Consider the following 18,742-nt stretch of genomic DNA (forward strand, 5'->3'; position numbering starts at 1 on the left):
TGTATGTGAATATTTCAGCCTTTTTATATCTGCTTGACATTGAGTGGACAAGAGACAATCCAAAAATAAATCTAAACTTGTGCATCTACTTCTTGCTTCAAAAAAAAAAAAAACACTACAGTTGTATGGTGTGTTATCAGTCCACCAGAAAATAACAAATAATTTAAGCAAATAAGGAAAAACCCACAATGAAAACGATATTCCTGTTGATGAAGAGTTGATGTAAATTTCTGATCAGGACTATTTGTAGCAGACATGGCCATTCAGACATGAGATAACCCCCCTCTCTTTTTTTTTTTTACATTCACTTTAGTCTTATTATTGTAAAAGTTATCTCAGGTCCCTCTTGCTTCTTTGTTAAACATTTCCTAGACTTCAGATGTTGCCGTTCTGTTTGTTCAATCAGGAGGACATAGTTCTTGTTATTTCTCCTAAGCCAGATTTGTCTTTTCTGAGTCTTGCTGCGCCTCTCTCCATCTCTTTACGTCTTCTCTCTTGGACTGGACTGGAGGGTCCGGCCCATGCTGCTGCGCCTACAAACAACAGAAAAACAAAATAGGTCACTGTAATGTGCCACTCTCATAAGTAGCACAGCTGTGGGACAGTAGCCTAAATTAGCCTTATTTTTTTTCCATTTCACTATGCTCAAAACCTTTCATCTTTATGTATGTGTATTTTTGTTTCCTCTTCAGGTTTTGGCTTTGAACCAATCGATTCTGGCATGTCACTGCTGATTTATTTCAGTTGGAACAGCAATATCTAGTTCTTCTCATTTGTTTAATACAATAAATGCAGGTGAAATAACATTTACTTGTAAAATAGCCTCTTGTATTATATAAGAGAAACCCAAATACAATGTGCTGTAATTTCAGCAGAAATTGTCTGCTGCACTTCCTGCATTAACACCAAACCCTCCGACTGAAACAGGAAGTGGTTAAGCCAGTGTTTTACAGAAGATGGCACAAACTTAATTTAGACCTTGCACATTTGATTTTTAAGACAAACTTAGATTTGGACAGTATGAATCATCATTTATATTTAATGGATATTTGCATTAATCCACTTGTTTTTCAAGATAACAACCGACCAAAATACATGTAGTAAAAATCTGTTCCAAAGACCTTAAGCAAATAATTTAAGTCATTTGAGCAGAGCAGCCTGTTTTTATTTTTTGCTTCTTCTTGAATTGTTTCCCCTTTCCACTAAACTTTTTAAAATGAATGCGTACTGCCTTTACCTTGAATAAATGTCACCTATTTGACACATTAGTTCTCACAATAAACAACCTCACTAACTGAACTCATCACTGACACAGACTTTCATTTAACGATCCAGTTTCCTACAATCAGCAGCAATCATGACTGTTAGCGCTGTATGCTTTGCTTGTACCTACCATACCTAATAGTCAATTACTTGCTTAGTAAAATATATGTTTACTATCAAAACAGTGATGGATATGGTTTTAGATGTAGGAATGTTATTATTTTTGAACTGTGTTTGACTGTGCTGTGTTTGAAAATTCAATTCCATTGTTTTTTGGTTTAAAATAGTACGTTGTACATAACCTTGCACTGTGAATTCATGCTTGATGGATCAAGGTTACAACTTACAGTCTGCAGCCTTTTGAGAAGAAGAAGAAGAATCTGCTTCGCCAAAGAATCCAGGACTGTTTGAAAAGCAATTTAAAATAATCCAGATGAAAATATTTGCAAAGAAAAACTACAAGCAATCGAAATGAAACTCGATAAAAGAATATTACGGAGCTTATTAAGTAGAAAGAAAACTCTGCAGTTTTTTTTTCTCCAAATTTTCAAGATAATTTAAGTCATTTGTGTAAAAACGGTGTAACTATTCTTATTCATGAATAATGTTTGAGATTATACTTTGCATTTCTGAAAGTGAAAACCGTTTCATCCATATCATGACAGCATTCAAGGTACATTGTTTTGCTGAATGTAAACTTATTATCAGTCCAGAGACAGAATGCAAGAAGATGTGCAACAAGACCAGAAAACATACAGATTCAAAACGTGAAGACAAAAACAAGCATGAAAATGTCAAAAAGCATGACAAATGTGCCACTTCTTTCATTTTCAGCTAGATTAGTTTATTTATTCCTTAAACATCAAAATTCTCTGACGACTGCAAATAGTCTTAAGAATACATACGTGTGCAGCCAAATTAAAACAAGCAAAACAAATCAAAGCAATACTGTCAAAAACTGCCTATAACATGCTGAGTCATTTTACAATTAAAGTTGTTTGCTCCTTTCAGATTGTTCTTTTGTTGTTTGTTTTTAACAATTTACTGTAAATCAAACCACAAGGATAAATTACAAGAATTACATATTTAAGTGTTACATCTCTGAAGTGTCAAGATTTATCTACTCTATACATAAGCAGCCGTGCCCTACCTGTTCGCCTCTGGTCTCTCAGATGCCGCCTGCAGAGAAAGGAAAATCGGGTCAGAAAGATTATATCAGTTAATCTCATCAATAATCTATACAGCGAGTAAATGAGCAAACTTACATCATAAGAGTGAGAATGTCTGCTAAACGGCTTGGGAGACGGGCAGTCTGCGGTAGCGCCGTTTTTCGGGGGTAAAGGTGGAGCTCTGAGGTGAGAACTGTTGATCTGGGAGTCCAAACTTGAGAACTGTTAAAAAGTTATGCTATTAGTCAGTGGAGAACCTTTCTCCAGCTTAAGAAGTGCTGATTTGTGTTTTAAATGACGTCTCCTTGATGTCGATAAGCATCTACTCACACATAACACTGGTTAGCAGATCAGAACAAATGATCCGAAATAAGGTGGTAGGAGTACAGACACTTTCTAAAAATGTGCAGTACTCAGATTTTATGTGAGCCAAAAAAAAAAGTTTAGTTTAGAAAAAGAAAAGGGACCAATTTAATTTAAGTTTCTTTTGGATTAGTGAAGTATTTGGGACTGAACTGGAAATGTGTCCCACGTAAACATTACAAACAAAAAAAATGTTTTTGACAAAACACTTCTAGAGTGAACTGCATATATTCTATATTTTTTATTAGGATTTGATTACTTATCACGTACTACCATTTCATAGAGTCTGTTACTTAACCAGTCCTAAGCACAATATTACAATGTCAAACACCCCAAAAACCTTCTAAGATCATAACAAATGTTATACATGCTGTGCTGTGAAACATTTTTTGGCATATGCAGATTTCTTTGTTTTTGCTTTTTTGTCATATAAATCAAGCAAATTTGTATTTGGATAATTATCTAAGTAAATATATTATTTTCAGTTATCAAGAGAAAAAAAATTATTAAACCCATCTCAGCTATGCATAAAAATATATAATAGATTCATTTTAATGGTCAGCATTTTTTCCTCAGTTTTCACTCATTTTCACAAGCCACACCCAGTAAGAGACAGACTGGAAGGAACACACATGCTCACATTTACCAAAGATCATCCTGATGATCACTTCTGAGCAAATTCTGTGGGCTGACAGGATAAAAGTGGGACTTTGTACAAAGTGTTCATCCTGATACATTTGGCATAAAACTAATTTTGAAATTAGAATTTTGAAATATTCTAATTTCAAAATTAGAATATTATTGTAACAGCAAAACACGGTGGGGGTAGTGTGATACTGCGGGGGATTTTTTTCTGCTTCAGGGCCTTTATGGCTTTCTGTATTTAACTAAACTTTTTATTATGCTGGGTGTGTCCTTAGGCTCAGGACAGTTAGAGAGACTCAGCTATGAACTGTACTTCTTACTGCTGGGTAGATTTTTTTCTGTTATTAAATGAAATCAGAATTTGAAACTACATTTTGTATTTTCTATGATTATCTTGGTATGATAATAAATGATCTGAAACATTTAAGAGTGACAAAAAACAAAGAAGGAATCTGTAAAGGTGCAAACACCTTTTCACAGTATCGATAATTGTAATAGTAAATTTAACTTAAAGCAACATAAACAATTTATTGTTCATATTTCTTTATCTTGAACAAACTTGATAGCGTAGCTAAAATTAGACAAAATGAAAGACAGATTTTATTATTCACACACCTTCCGGAGGGCAGCCATTTCCTTCACCACCACCTCAATGTCCTCATGATCCTCCTCACCGTCATCATCATCATCATCATCATCATCACCACCATCATCCTCTTCTTCATCATCCCCCCACCTATGGCTGACTTTCAGGTAGGGCTCGACGAGGATGGACTCGGTCCCTTGGATGTCGCAGCGGCAGTATGGGCAGGTGCGGCCAGCTGACTTCTGCTGAATTATGATCACGAACCCAATACAGGTAAAGACACAGAAAGACAATTCACACGTAGCAATCCATTGTCACATACAGTCAGTAGAAGTTCAGATCTTTTTTAACAATGTGTAGTGGAAAGAGTTGAACTTAGCTTCAAAGACGGTGTTTTAAAAAGTGCTGGAAAATACCAACAGTTTCAACAGAAACTTTCGATTGAGGTTTTCCATTTTGTAGCCAGATGGGGAGATGCTTAGTGTTTTGACTGCAAGATGCAGCGATAGCTTTTAAATCATGTCTGGTAAGAGATTGTGCTCTGAACGCCTTGGCAACCGGATCCTGCTGTCAATCAGCAACGAAAAACTGCAATCTAAGAAAAGATGGTAATTCTTCCTTTGACGTCTCACAAAGATGAGGTTTCTCCTATTTTCTTTTTATTTTTTTTCTCTTCTTCCAATTAATCTCTTGTGTGCTTTCACACACACACATACACACTCACGCACACCCCCACACGCACACACACGCACACACACACACACACACACGCACGCACACACACACACACACACAGACACACACACCTACACACACACACACACACACGCACACACACATGCACTGACTTTTACTCAAAGTCAATGTGACTGAAGAGGATGTGAAGCTGATCTCACACAGGAAATTCTGAGCCAAATGTCAGGACACAGCGCCTTCATTTCTGACAAAATTATGCCTCTACACATAAACTGGAGGGGCTGACTCGCTGATCCAAATGCTTACAAAAAGCAAGATACCATGATTTTACAATAGCAACTATAATTTTGTTATGTAATTCTGTGCTTTAAAAACATAAGATAAGGCTGTGCCACTGCAGGATCTAATAGAGATGTTGTTAGACTGGATCAACAAAAGGTACATTCCTTTCTGTTTTGATCAGCTGCTTTACTTTCAGATATCTGTGTTAGTTCAATATGTGGCAAAGGTACTTTGTTAAAATTTCCAAATACCCCAATAGGTTACACGAGTAAAATAATAGTAATAGAAAATGCTCATATGTAATTTTACAGTCCTTGTTGATCACATGAAAATCTTAAATGAATCTCATATTTCACAGTCTTCTGATTACAAGCTACATTTTAAATGGCCACACGTGTAACATTGTTTTTTTAAACCAGTCACATAAAGCCCAAAAGAGCAATTACCTGATGTGAAAAATGCAAAGGCTTTTATTTTCTGCCCTGTCTGTAGTTATGAAAAAGAGTAGTCACTTCCTGGCAATTCAACATTTAAATTAAGCGTTTGCATTGAGAACACAAATGATATTTTGACCTTAACCCCAAACCACATTCAAATAACCAGCATTGTTATAGTGTCATGATGATAAAACCAAATACAAAACCATAGACTACAAAAATAAACCTTTTCAGACAATCTGGTCTACTTCACTTCACTGAGCATGCAGAAGAGTACCGTAGAAGTCTGTGGGAATGTTTATGATTCAGCTCCAGCTCAGTCTGCAAATCTGAAGACTGATCAGCATTGGGATCTTTTTCTAAATGCATGGGATTCCTACCTGCCACCCCGTGAGACAAGGCTGGCACAGGAGATGTCCACAGGGGTGAATCCGAATGTCCTTATCCCTCTCTGCACAGATCTTACACAGCTGGAAAGTGCTTCCAATCTCACAGTACATCTCGTACTGCTCCTGTCGATGGTTGATTGGTTAAAGGAATAAAGCAGAACATATTATCAATAAGGTTTTATAATAATAAAAAAAAGAAGATTCTCTTTAAAAGACATGCAAATGTGTATTAACTTACTTCTGTAACTTTGACTTTGTCTCTGCCGGTCGGTTCACACAAGCTTGTCAGGTCAGGGTTCATGTCACGGCCATCTGGGTATAAGTAGCTGCAGTTACAAGAACAGACAGCTCTTAAAAGTTGCTTAGACTGAGGGGGGGAAAAAGAGACCTGTGTGTGTATGCATGTATGCGTGTGTGTGTGTGTTTGTGCTGACCAGCCCTCCTTGAAGCCCTGGATGAGTGCCTGGTATAGAGGCTTGTTCTGTGGAATGGTCTGGATGATGTCGCCTTCAGGGGTCACATGACCAATGGCCCACTGACCCATTCTGGTGCAGCTCAGACGAAAGATGAAGCTGGAAATGTTTAATGATATAAAGGAAAAAAATATTTTTGTCACTGTACTTATTGGTAGTAAAATATATTGATGCCTATTCCTAATCTGAGCTACAAACTTTTTATGTTAATTTTTTTATACAAAGAAATGTGAAGAGTGAGTGCTCTTCACTACTACATCCCTGAATAAAAAAACAAAAACATGTTCAAACGATTGCCTTCATGAGTCATCTAGTTTGTAGTTAGAGTACACCTGTAGGTAACTTAACCTGAAATAAAAATGATGTTGTTCTGTGAAGGCCTTGCATGTTTGTAAGAGAATATTATTAGACAAACATCATGAAGGAAAATTCCCAGACCTCAACCTGAATGAAATGCTGCACCAGTACACACAACAGTGTAGAGAGGGAATGCTGAAAAATCTGGTAGCTTGCAGTGATGGGAGAAGTTTGAATAGAAGCATTTTGAAAAGAAATGTTGCTATAACTATTTTATAACGTTTTGGACATTTTTAACAGCTAAACTAAACTGACACGTCATTTATTGCTTTTGTTATTTTTTTAACTAATTTTCAGCCTTTTAATGTCTAATTCTATTTAAAAAAACACTTTACGTGATTACACATTTAATATTGAATAGCATCTTTCATTGCTCTGTCACTTCAGAGCATAAGCATAAGACTGTGCCTGTGCTTACCTCCCAGGTTTGTGCAGGTAGTGTTCGAGCCGAGCTACAACTTGGTCATAAGTAAGAAAGGCCATGTAGCCTGGGTGTGTCACAGCAAGCTGGTTCCAGTTTCTTATAAGTGATTTCCAAGGCTAAAAGAGGCAGAAGAACAGTAAATTGATGAGTCATTTTCAAAGACATCACAAAAACATGTTTTACAGTTAACTTTTTGTGTTTATTAAAATGTGCCTGCATCTGTTGTACTAATTTCAATAAGCCAGCTGAGTTGACTGTATCGTTGTCTTCGAAAATAATTTATGTGGACCCCTTGCATTTGTTGTTTACGACCAGAAATTTCGCGCATGCGCACAATGCTGAAGGGCAAAAAAACCATTAGTTAACATGCCATCGATAATGTGCACTGCCGCTGTAGAACGTTGACGTGGAAAAAAATGAAACCTGGAGATGAAGGTATTATTAATTCAATGCAGTGCGCCACAGCAAAGGGAAATTTTACACAGAAAAACCGTTGAAGAATAACTCAAAACCATTTTTTCTCGCTCTTTGTGTCGGCTACGTACAGACTCATTGTCATTGCCACTGACAATAATTCAACACCAAAAAACGCTCAAACATTTCCCACTCAAAGAACAGAACATTCAGGTCGTTATGGTATTATTTTTTTTAATGCTTGATGTTTATTTTGCCATTATTACCTAATAAGTGATCGCTGTGGTAGGTTAGCTACCGCTGCTATCAGCTAATCTAAATCCTCCGTGGCTAATTAGCTAAACATCTGACACCCAGTGAGAGGTCATCAGTCGCGGGGCTGTTTCATGTAAATAATGTTTACATGAAACAATATTACATATTTTTACATATTTTTTTACAGTCTGTCAGAGTTAGTGTTTGGGTCACCTTTTAACTTTTTTTTTTTTAACTGAACCGAAACACACCGAATTCTACATCACATCTACATGTTACAGTTGTCAACGTCAAGCACGAATAACTATTTCTCTCCCTTGCTATTTATTTCTGAAAACTTTTTCCTGACCTGTTATCTAGTTATTGTAGTTTTGACAATTTGTAGCAAAGCACAGCATCCCTTTCTCTAATATATTAGTTAGTTAAGATTACCCTCCAGCACGTAGATAGGGGTGAGATCTTGTTCGCAGACATTATGCAGGGGTTACACATTTATTTAAATTCTTTTTGTTTTATTTATGTATCTAAGTTCTTACTTTTCCTGGAAATCATTTACTTACCTGGAACAGCCGTGTGAAAATATCAAACTCAAACACTGAGATGTTATCATTACAGGTAAGATCAATTGTTGATTTCAGAGCCATGGCTTCCATCCCTTCCTCAAATGGATGTGCACTTTTCAACTGTTCTCTGAATTTTCTCCATGGCACGATACACCTATCAGGGCACAACATTCATATATATTTACATGAAACAAATGCAATATTAAGCTTGTACTACAGATATAGTAAAAAGCACTAAACTTACATGGTTCCAAAATACTTCCTCCAGAATTGATCTGCTTCAATCTTAGACACTTTGTAGGTGTCACCCTGAAAATATCCCCCTGGAAACATAGCCTTGAGCTCCCACAGCATGTGACTGAACAGCAAGGACAGTTTGGTCAAATTCCTCCTGACAATTAAAAACACAGTGAACTTTCAGAGGCAGGTACAGAACAAAATAGCTCTCTGAGTAAAAATAAGATATATTTTTGCATTAGTAGAAAATATATAGTTCCAGTTCATTTTTTTCCCCCACAATTTCCTTTGGAGATCATTAGTAAAGTAAAAGACCAAGATCAAAAACCAACCCAAGCTTTGAACAGAGTTCTGTACAACCCACCATCTGAAACAAACTTATGGAAAGCAACCAAGGCGCAAATGTTTACTTTAGTTGACAGATAGAGCATTACTCAGACAGACAGGGAGGAAACCCATTGTAACTCTGGAGGGGTTGTAATGCATTCTCCACAGCCATACTGTGGAGAATGTATCAACAGCACACGTGTTCAACAAAACAGCTGGCATACACTTGGCCTGTTGCAAGATAAAAGCCATTGTTGACAAAAATCCATAAGGCATCCCATTTACAGTTTAAAACAAGCCTAATAAGAGGCTCAAGACTTAAGAAGATGTTCTGGTCATATGAAACTAAAATTGAATTTTAACTTATTTGTCAAAAGGTATTTGTAGTGAAAACTAACACTAAACCTCACTCTGAACAATCCATGAAACATGGTGCCAGCATCATGTTTGCAGGTGTGGCATCATGTTGTGCTTCTTTTCTACAGGGATGAAGAAGCTGGTCAGAATAGATGAGAAGATGGAGCTAAATAAAAAACAATACTAAAATAAGTTCTCAGCCTTCACCACAAAAAACCTTAGGTTGAAAAAGACTTGAGACTGGAGTAAAGATTTACCTTCCAGGCACAACAAAAACAACCCTAACATATAGTCATAGATGCTTTGAAATCAAAATGACGTGTTTAGAATGGCCCACTTAAAATCCAGACCTAAATTCAACTGAAAATGTCTCAAGAGTCATATAAATTTGAAAAGCAAATTATACAAAAATTCTCGTTAAGATGTACAAAACTGGCAAAGATGTACAACAGAAGATTTGCAGCTGTATTTGTAGGTTAGGGTGGTTCTATTAATTTTTGACTCCACTGAGCTAATTGCAAATGCTTGCACACAGTTTTTAATTTATAAAGACAAAAACAAGAAAACGCATAAAACTGTATTTTTTTTTTTCATTTCATGTTTTACACAGCTTACTGTTGGTATATAACAAGAAATCCAAAGAATATCTGGAGAAATGTGCCATGGCAATGTGAGAAAATACAAAAAGAAAAAGAAATGTTCAGGTGGTTTAAAATCAGATTCATGTCTATATTTGTTACGTTGCAATTATGTCAAGTTTATCCAGTCGCTCATATTCAGTGCATATAAAATATGGCCTTGCTGTGACTTAACAGCTTGTTGTGCAGTAAGTCAGTGGCAGGCAGCAGTGTTATCGAAGCACTGCTGGTATTTTCCATAGACACACACACACAGGTAATCACACAGCAAGTAGTCCAGCTTGCAAACAGGATGCTGGTTTCTGCAAGCTCGTCTGTAGATACCACAAAATGTTCCACTGGCCAGTGTGTCACTTCAGACCACTTTTAAGAGGTCTCACTTTACTTTTTTTTTTAATGAGTTCCTTTGCTTTTGCTAATGTGTTTTTCCACTCTTTCTCATGCATGTAACTTTTGTGCACTGCATGATGTCACACCTTAAAAAGTACATCGAAAATCACTAAAACCTATTTTCACACCTGCAGCGAATGCTCTTTATCAAAACCTCTGTGTGACGTAGTAGAGTTTTTAGGAAACTCTACGAAATAATATAATGCAAAGTTAGGCTATTTTTCCGTTTGTAAAAAATGGACTGATTAAAATGCATCTCAATAAAGTTTTCTCTGATCTGTCCAAGATTCAGAAATGTTTAACATATTTGACAAGTGGTTGTGAACTTTTATCTGAATGAGAAAAGGACAACCTCTACTGAGTGTTAGAAAAAGAGGAGTAGTAGAGGTGGAGGTGGGAGGAAATGCACAAGCCACATCTCTCGCTATGGCTGAGCCCATGCGTTTAAAAATACATTTCAAAGGACATCAACCCTGTGGTAAAATTTACAGTAGCAACAAACATGATCTTCATGTGGACTACAGCGTAGGCGTCTTCAGCCTGGTCACAGTTTTAAGGCTATTCTCTTAAAAAAAAAAAAAAAAAAAAAAAAAAAACTTGCTCTAACTTTTACAGAGAAATAATAGAAAAATGCATAGCAAGGAGTGCATTTAATATTGCAGTGCTTTTCACCCAGTTTAAGGACCTTCATCATCTCCACCAGGTCTGATGTAAGGCTTTCTAAGATGTCTGATGTCCTGCATCATACATCTGGTCACGTAGTTTAGGTATGTCCAACTTTTTTCTACTTTTGTTCTTTAAAAACTATAGGAAATAATATACATAGCACAGCAATCATTTTACCAGATCCCTGGTTAGCAATGTTTGTTCTAATTAGTGAATCTGGTGCACTTAAGTAATATGGTGTTATTGGGGTGAAGTTTATTACTTTTTTCGCACACCAATCAGGCTTACAATACTGGAGATAAACCTAACCTCATCTAATGCCATGATGCTTGGAAATATCATGAAAGACTGAAAATGGAAAAAGTTCTGAGATGCACAGCGGAACACCGCTGGATATTCAAAGACATGCATCTGTTCCTCTTTATGTAGTTCTTTTTCTATATTTACTAATTTAAATATATGCACCCTTGGGTTGCTGCGGTGGCGCAGTGGTAGAGTACACAGCTCACATAATGGGGCCTTTAATCCTCGATGTGCCGATGCGGGTCCGAATCCCAGCCCAATGACCTTTCCTGCATTCCGTCCTCCACTCTCACAACCCACTTTCCTGTCTGACCACTCTCAATTAAAGGCCAGTGTAGCCAATAAAGCCTTAAAAAATATACGCACACTCCACCCCAAATTGTGTCTGTACCTCCGGTGCTGTTGCTTCACAACTCATTTAAAGTGAAATAAGCACAGAACGGTTTACGTATTGTTATCATTAATATACACCCTTCTGGAAATTACTTTGTTTTTGTTGTTTGCCTCTGGTTAAGATATCATTTTAATTTGCAACACAATATTTAGCAAGAAAAATGGTCTTGTTTTTTTTTTTTTTTTTTTTTTCTTTTTGCATTTCAGTCTGCGGACTCAGTTGATTTTCATAGTTTCCATCAACTTACAAATTGCTGACCTGTTTCCTAAAATTTAAATAGGTTTAAAGTCTTAAATCAGCATGGTTATAAGACTGTGGAGAGATGCAAATCCATTTAGAAAAGTGTTTTTTGAGTACTACTTTTTGATTTTCATTTACATTATCTGGAATAACGCAAACTTCCTTTAAAATTAATCTTTATAGTATGTCACATGTGGTCGTTACTATTTAAAACTTTTTTTTTTACAAATGTGTAATGGATTTTGATGAAGAAGGAAAATATATGTCCCTAAATAGATTTTTACCAAAACAAAAAAAAGGCTGTAATGTGTTCCTCTGTGGTATTTTTACTTTATTTTTCTTCCTGGGTTGATGACTAAATAAAGATATTTAATATATGTTGGTCCAACTTCTTCTAGCGAAACCATACATGCAGTATGTGACCCATGAGAATTAATTTTGTAAGAGGCACTGTTTATATTTGCATCTGTTTTAAAAATGTCTGTCAGAGGAGACGAAGGCACCATTGTCTTGCAAACGACTATACAAAAAGCGCTGCACCTTCCACAGCGTGTTTCTGCCTCCTTCTCCGTCAGCCAGATCTCAGTTCTGCTTCAGGCCTCGTTTGACATCCGACCGCGTTATTCTAAAACTAAACATTAAATTTTTCATAAATAGACAGAGAATTTGCTCACAAGGCCGCAACAAAGAGCATGTTGGAGCGAGACATTTTTAAAACAGATAAGATGATATTCATGCACTTTGACTTGCGAGCCACAACACACGTAACCGTATGGGAACTTGCTACTTGGCTGCCCATGCGGATCTGCTTTGGTAAGAGGCCCATCTGTTGTGCAAAGAGATTCAAAAAGATGGCTTAGCTGACTTTCAGATTTTGCTGAAAGATATTCTCTAGTTGTACACGTCTGCATTGTTCTACAGATTCATCTCAATGAATTAGAATATCAGTAAAAATATGAATTTACATTAAAAAAATCTAATTAAAAAGTGAAACAAATTGAATTAAATAGATTCTTTACAATGAGCTTGACATGTTTCAAGCATTTTTATTTTGGTGACTATAACTTACAGCAAATAAAACCACACCTTTCTCAGTTTCTCAGAATGTTTGAATAGCATTTAAGACAAAAAAACAAAACATTTTTCATACAGAGATGGTTATGATGTAGAATATAAAATCCGGAGGAAGATCCTCAAATTTARAAGTTTTCCATCATGCTCCTTAAGGAGGGCTGTCCACGGAAGATTATTGCTAAAGAAGCTGACTGTTTGTAGAGTGCTATGTATATTAAGTGAAAGTTAAGCGGAAGGAAAAAGTATGATAGAAGGTGAACATGCAAACAGCCGCATCCACAGCCCTGGGTTGTGACCAGAGCCCATTAGCCAGTTTGGGTTAAATTTAGAAGGCATGAACTAAGGCTGGAGTCAGCGCGTTAAGAGTTTCATACAGAAGGATCCAGGACATGGTTTTCCATCTTACGCATTTTCCTGATAATAATGCATTCCGGATACAGTAATCCATGTGACAAAAGTAAAAGTACTCTACTGTGGATGGACATACTTTTCAGTATGCCGGCAATTTGGTATTCAAAATCCTGCCTTTAAAATTTGCTTCATGTTATTTTAATATTTTCAAAACAACCTAATTCTAGATTTTTTAAAAAACAACATCATTATAAATAATGAAAAGAAATAAACATTTCAGTTATATTAATACATCTTCATTTTTTCAGAATTTCACTTTTGCTTAAATTAATCAATCTAAACAAAGTAACTTGTGATAATAATCACATTTTCTGCAATATATCTGCATATTTAATTACTGAATATATTGAGTATATGGTAGAACCTGCATAACTCCACATCCAGATCATCGAGTAACCAGATTCGGTTTTTGTTCTGTACTGTTGTCGAGCTCGCCGAGCTTGATTGGTATTAAATTTGATACTTCATCTGTATCGCTCATTACTGATACGAGCAAAATGTACTGTTTGATTTTCAGATAAGTTTATTTTCCAAACGGACATCTACAAATACTAGAGAATAATTAGATTCCTAATTGTTGCCTCAGTGATAAAAGGAAGACTGTAGCGAGAAAAAACCCCCCACAATTTAAAAGCCCACTTCCACTAACTAGCATTTGTAATCAGTAGAAATGCTTTACTGATGTGTATCTCAAAAGAAAACAAACTGGAAAAGTTAGATTTGGGTCTTGTCAGAAAACATTTGAATGAAACATAACACAGAGGTAAATATATCCTTCTTCCTGCAGAGCTTGTTCAGTCTACTTGGGGATAAACAGACAATTAGTTTTTTCGCAAGCTATTTCTCGCACTTTCTGTCTCAAGCGGTTCAAATTCAAAGGACATTCTTGTTGCTGTTGCTTTTTCAGGTTTCCTCTTAGCATTACAAAGATGCAGGTTGTGGCCCTTTTTCCACAATCATCATTAGTATTCCTAGCAGGAGATGGCAGCCCGGCCTCCAAGTAAGATCCACTGAGCTGTTTGAATGTAACCACTTACGGAGAACTGCTTACAGTCATCGTCACTTTATGACGATAGCAAGTTCTTTATTAAGACTCCGGGAAACAGTGAGTTTAGTTTATCATGGGTTTTATCAACGTTATTAAACTTCCGTATAGGGCCAATTAAAAATGTTATCTTGAAAGTTAAGGATAATTTTAAATGTCTTTTTATGTTTGGGCATAAACTTGCACTATGTAATAAAAGCACCAGCCCAATTTAGCAGAGCTTTAAATCATAAATAGAAGGACAGAAAAGGAAGCTAGTTTTATATAGTATGGTTGGGATGGAATAAAATGTTAAGTCTATAAGTGAGATGTGTTTCTATCAAATTCCTTTTTAGCTATGTGAGATATGCCTGGTTTGTTTGTTTCTGAATGGAATGTGGATTAACAAAACACGCAATAAACCTATTGCAAAGGTTTACTTAGAACTGGAAGTAGCTGTCAATAAAATCACAGAGAAAAATTCTCACGTGGCCAATTTATGGAAAGAGCCGCCTCATTATGTAAAGTTACCTTTACAGTCATATTTATACCGTTTTTTTTCTATATTTTTCCTAAACACAGGCAATTCTGAATGAAATTTATTTGGCGCAAAAATTTTGAACTAATTTATATATTTGTTAAGAGTAAGCAAAAATCTGAGTTTCAAAAGTATGGAAGTATTGTTACCTGTAGCTGGATGTCTCATCAAATATCTTCTCTCGGCCCTCTTTGAAAAGCAGCATGGCCCGGTCCGTCTTATCCAGCAGGTTTCTGATATGGATTCTCAAGTATCTCGCCTCATCCCCTCGTGGAGCCAGGCCTCCTCCTGTCCTAACATCTTGATAAGGCAGCCAGACCTGCGTGAGTAAAGTCGAAGTCTCTCGAACCAGATCTGGCAGAAATGGCGGACTGTTCCTCAGGCCAAGGCGGGGGTTCATACACAGCTCCGAAAGCCTTTCCAGTCTTTTGAGGGTCTTCTCCGTCAGCCGTAGGTCTTCACCAGTCAGGGGTTTGCAGCTCATTCTGGTGCTCCTCGAGGCTCCCGGACCAGCTTCTGCCATAAAGATCCTGGTTGTGTGTTTGAAAGTGAAGTGATGCAAAAAGTACCTCAAACGTCCGTGTTTCAGTATGTGTCTGCATAAGAGGGCGTTTAACCATAAATATTAAACTGTGTCATGAGATGTCAAAGTTCAGTTTTGAATGAATGTGAACTGATAAGCAGAAGATGGGTGGAGCTACAGCTTACAGAGTTCAGGTTTCTGATTGATCACACCGACACTCGCAGTCAGTACAATAATCTTTGAGAGTCCTCAAGTTGATCTGAGTACGCTGCATCCTATCCTCTTCAAACAGCATCCGGTGTTGTTCCACCTACCACACACAACGCACATCACACATCACTTTGTTTTGTACTGGACTGCGCATACTCCTACATCCTAAAAATATATATGGAGCACTTACGGCCAGCGTAAACACTGCTGTCCTCTTCTAGTTTCTATGTTAGAACTTGAAAAGAAAATTGAATGCAAGGCCTATTACACAACCTTCTGGTAAAGTAGACAAAACAAGAAAAAGCAGCATTTACGGATGCCTCTTAGCCTGTATTTACTCCTTTCTACTATACACACAGAGTCACTCTTTAGCACCATACTTTTCTTACCGGGATTTATCTCAGCAGCATAACAATCCTACAAGCTCAGGGTCAATGGAGCAGGTATATTTACATGCAGCACCATGGAAAAAGAGCTGCTTCTTCTCTGTCTCTCTTCAGGTCACCCTTTTTGTTCCTACTTGTCTTGCCTTTGATTGGTTTCCTGGTTTCAGTAAGACAAACAGGTCTGTTTTCTTTGCTCTGTTGCTCAGGCAAAAAAGTATGGGTAGAGAGACAAAGAGAGAGAAAGAGAGACAGAAAGAGAGAGAGAGAGAGAGAGAGAGAGAGAGAGAGTGTGTGACAGAAAGAGAGAGAAAGAGAGATGGGAGGGATTGAGGTAGACAGGAAGGTGTGCACTCATAACTAAAGATTTACTAGAATGAAAGCAAAACGCAGCCACTCACTGAGAGAGCAAAAATAGAACATTTTCTGATAACAGGGGCTAACCAGTGTAGAAAATAACGACCGTGCCAAAATACAATCATATTTTCTCAGCTGTTAGCAGGAAACTCAGTTTAAGTTCTTCAGTCGGTCTTCGTGCAATGATATAAAATCTATTTTGAGACATTCAGACAATGACCTTTGAGAAGGTCCAACACAGATGTTGTCATGAGAAAAAAAAAAATGAATAATTTTTCTCTGAATGGCATATTTATTGGTGCAGATTTTCACACCATTCAAATGCCGTTGGTCACATGTCTACTTTTCCTCTAGCACCATCATGAGGCTGCTGTTTGTTACTCCACCTAAAATAGACTACAATTAGATTTGACACAAATGAAAGCTATTATAAAGCAATTTTTAATAGTATTGACAAATTTCTTAACTTCCCACCCCCACAAAATCACAAAAATCAATATTGAACAATAATTTACCGGATATCAAGGAAATATCTGTGAAACTTCCTGTTGATCCTATTTTGTGAAATTCAAAGAAGATTTAAAAGTAAACCAGTCACAATTTTGCTTATCCACAGAGTATCAGAAAAGGCAGCTAAACACTGCTCTTAGCTTGCCTGGTCAGCTGACAGGACAGGGGTCTTCAATGAGATACTTATTCACCTAACTAAATATATAGAGCGTTTAATGAAGAGAAAGCATCAATATAAAATAGGAGGAAATTAAACATTTTCTATTTTTGTTATGTTTTCCATTAGTATCCACGTGCTTCAAATCTTAGTCACATTATAACAACATTTTAATTTAGATTTAATGTGTTACATAATCACTAAGTAGTACACAATTCTTAAATAGAATGAAAATGATAAATGGTTTGTTTCTTACATATAAAAAACTGAAGTGTGGCGTGCTTTTWCGCCCCATGATGCTTTGCCTGAACGATGGCCGCAACTTCYGTCGCAAGCCGGAACTGCCATTTGTTTACTTGTTACCCTAATGCTAACCGGCTTTCGTTAGAGCTTGTGGGCTATAAAATATGTGGGAACACCAACGATCAAAGCTTAAATGTGACAATATCGTTTTACCGCAACCTACAGCTATTGTGCGGAGGGATGACAACTTGAAAAAATGGCCGCATTTATTCAAGTTGCACAAACATATGTAGCTACCTGCACTAGCCAATGAAGCTACTTCATTGACTCAGTTGCTTCAGATGCAGATGTGGGTTATCTTGAACTTGCTGCAGCCACAAACTAAACGTGGTCTGTTTATTAGAGTACAGCCACGAACAGCACATTTGTTACCCGAGCTCCACAAGGGCATCTTATGATACTTTAATGTGCAGAAGAACTATACTCAATGTTCTTCAGAAGAACTATACTCATCTTATACCCTTAAATAAAATGTAGAGCAACCTTTGGAAGACACATGCTGTCCATGCAGTACATCTGTACATAATTTAATTTATCTAAGTCTGAATAAAATCTTTCTGTGATGTTTTCAGTGGTTTATCCAAGTACATTATTATGCAAATAGGATAATGAAGACCAAAGAACTCCACATTCTGTAGGTATATGTTGTAAGACATACAGTTAAAAACAGAAGTTTACATAAAATGAATACAAAGACATGCATCCTTTTTCTCATTGTATGATGTTAAATCAGTCCAAACGTCTCTTGTTGTAGTTTAGTTATAATTAAAAAAAATCCTATTTGCTAAATACCGCAATAATGAGTGACATATTATGTTAGAGATTTAGCTATTAATGTCTTCAAAATGATAAGTGTGTACATATGTTTCCTCAGTATCTGGTAGCATTGTCTTTGAACTGTGTGATTTGACTCAAACCTATTGGTTACAGCAAAACAGCCCCACAACATGATGCTGCCACCCCCAATACTTCACAGTTATAATGGTGTTCTCAGGTGTACAAGCGCCCCCTTTTCTCCTCCACATGTAACAGTCATCATTACAGCCTAACAGTTCCTCTTTAGTTTCCCCAGACCACAGGACAAGATCCATAAATTAAGATGTTTGTCCCTGTGTGCATTTTTAAACAGCACACTGGTTTTTTTCCCCCTCTTTCTTTTGCAGTAATGGCTTCTTCCTTGCTTAGTGGCTTTTCAGCACATATTAGTGCAGAACATATTTCACTGTAGATGATGACTCTGTCTTACCAGCTTCAGCCAGCATCTTCACAAGGTCTTTGGTTTCCAATTAGCTCAAATGTGTCAGTTAACCTATCAGCAGTTTCCAAAGTCATGACATCGTCATCTGGACTTTCCCTCATCTTTCTATGTGTGGTCTGCTGATTT

The 18,742-nt window shown here is 36.8% G+C and overlaps 1 protein-coding gene across 7 annotated transcripts in view; it reads right to left on the reverse strand.

Annotated features, from left to right (window-relative positions):
• Nucleotides 1-18,742, reverse strand: part of cblc (Cbl proto-oncogene C, E3 ubiquitin protein ligase) — a 22,080-nt gene continuing 3,338 nt past the window's right edge. Inside the window, exons 1-15 of one of the 7 annotated variants that reach the window (XM_008431252.2) lie at nucleotides 16,038-16,274; nucleotides 15,839-15,883; nucleotides 15,624-15,748; nucleotides 15,065-15,511; nucleotides 8,561-8,707; nucleotides 8,314-8,470; nucleotides 7,079-7,200; nucleotides 6,265-6,402; nucleotides 6,069-6,156; nucleotides 5,822-5,953; nucleotides 4,056-4,271; nucleotides 2,529-2,654; nucleotides 2,414-2,442; nucleotides 1,611-1,666; nucleotides 1-533 (exon numbers count right to left, since the gene is read on the reverse strand). In XM_008431252.2, the coding sequence (XP_008429474.1) occupies nucleotides 403-533; nucleotides 1,611-1,666; nucleotides 2,414-2,442; nucleotides 2,529-2,654; nucleotides 4,056-4,271; nucleotides 5,822-5,953; nucleotides 6,069-6,156; nucleotides 6,265-6,402; nucleotides 7,079-7,200; nucleotides 8,314-8,470; nucleotides 8,561-8,707; nucleotides 15,065-15,438 (1,716 nt within the window). In that variant the 5' untranslated portion in view covers nucleotides 15,439-15,511; nucleotides 15,624-15,748; nucleotides 15,839-15,883; nucleotides 16,038-16,274 and the 3' untranslated portion in view covers nucleotides 1-402. Of the gene's footprint in view, nucleotides 534-1,610; nucleotides 1,667-2,413; nucleotides 2,443-2,528; nucleotides 2,655-4,055; nucleotides 4,272-5,821; nucleotides 5,954-6,068; nucleotides 6,157-6,264; nucleotides 6,403-7,078; nucleotides 7,201-8,313; nucleotides 8,471-8,560; nucleotides 8,708-15,064; nucleotides 15,749-15,838; nucleotides 16,276-18,742 lie in introns of those variants that run through there. The other 6 variants (XM_017309228.1, XM_008431253.2, XM_008431254.2 and 3 more) reach the window with 6 other exon arrangements.

This window comes from Poecilia reticulata, linkage group LG16, assembly GCF_000633615.1.
Source record: "Poecilia reticulata strain Guanapo linkage group LG16, Guppy_female_1.0+MT, whole genome shotgun sequence".
In the NCBI taxonomy this organism is placed as follows: domain Eukaryota; kingdom Metazoa; phylum Chordata; class Actinopteri; order Cyprinodontiformes; family Poeciliidae; genus Poecilia; species Poecilia reticulata.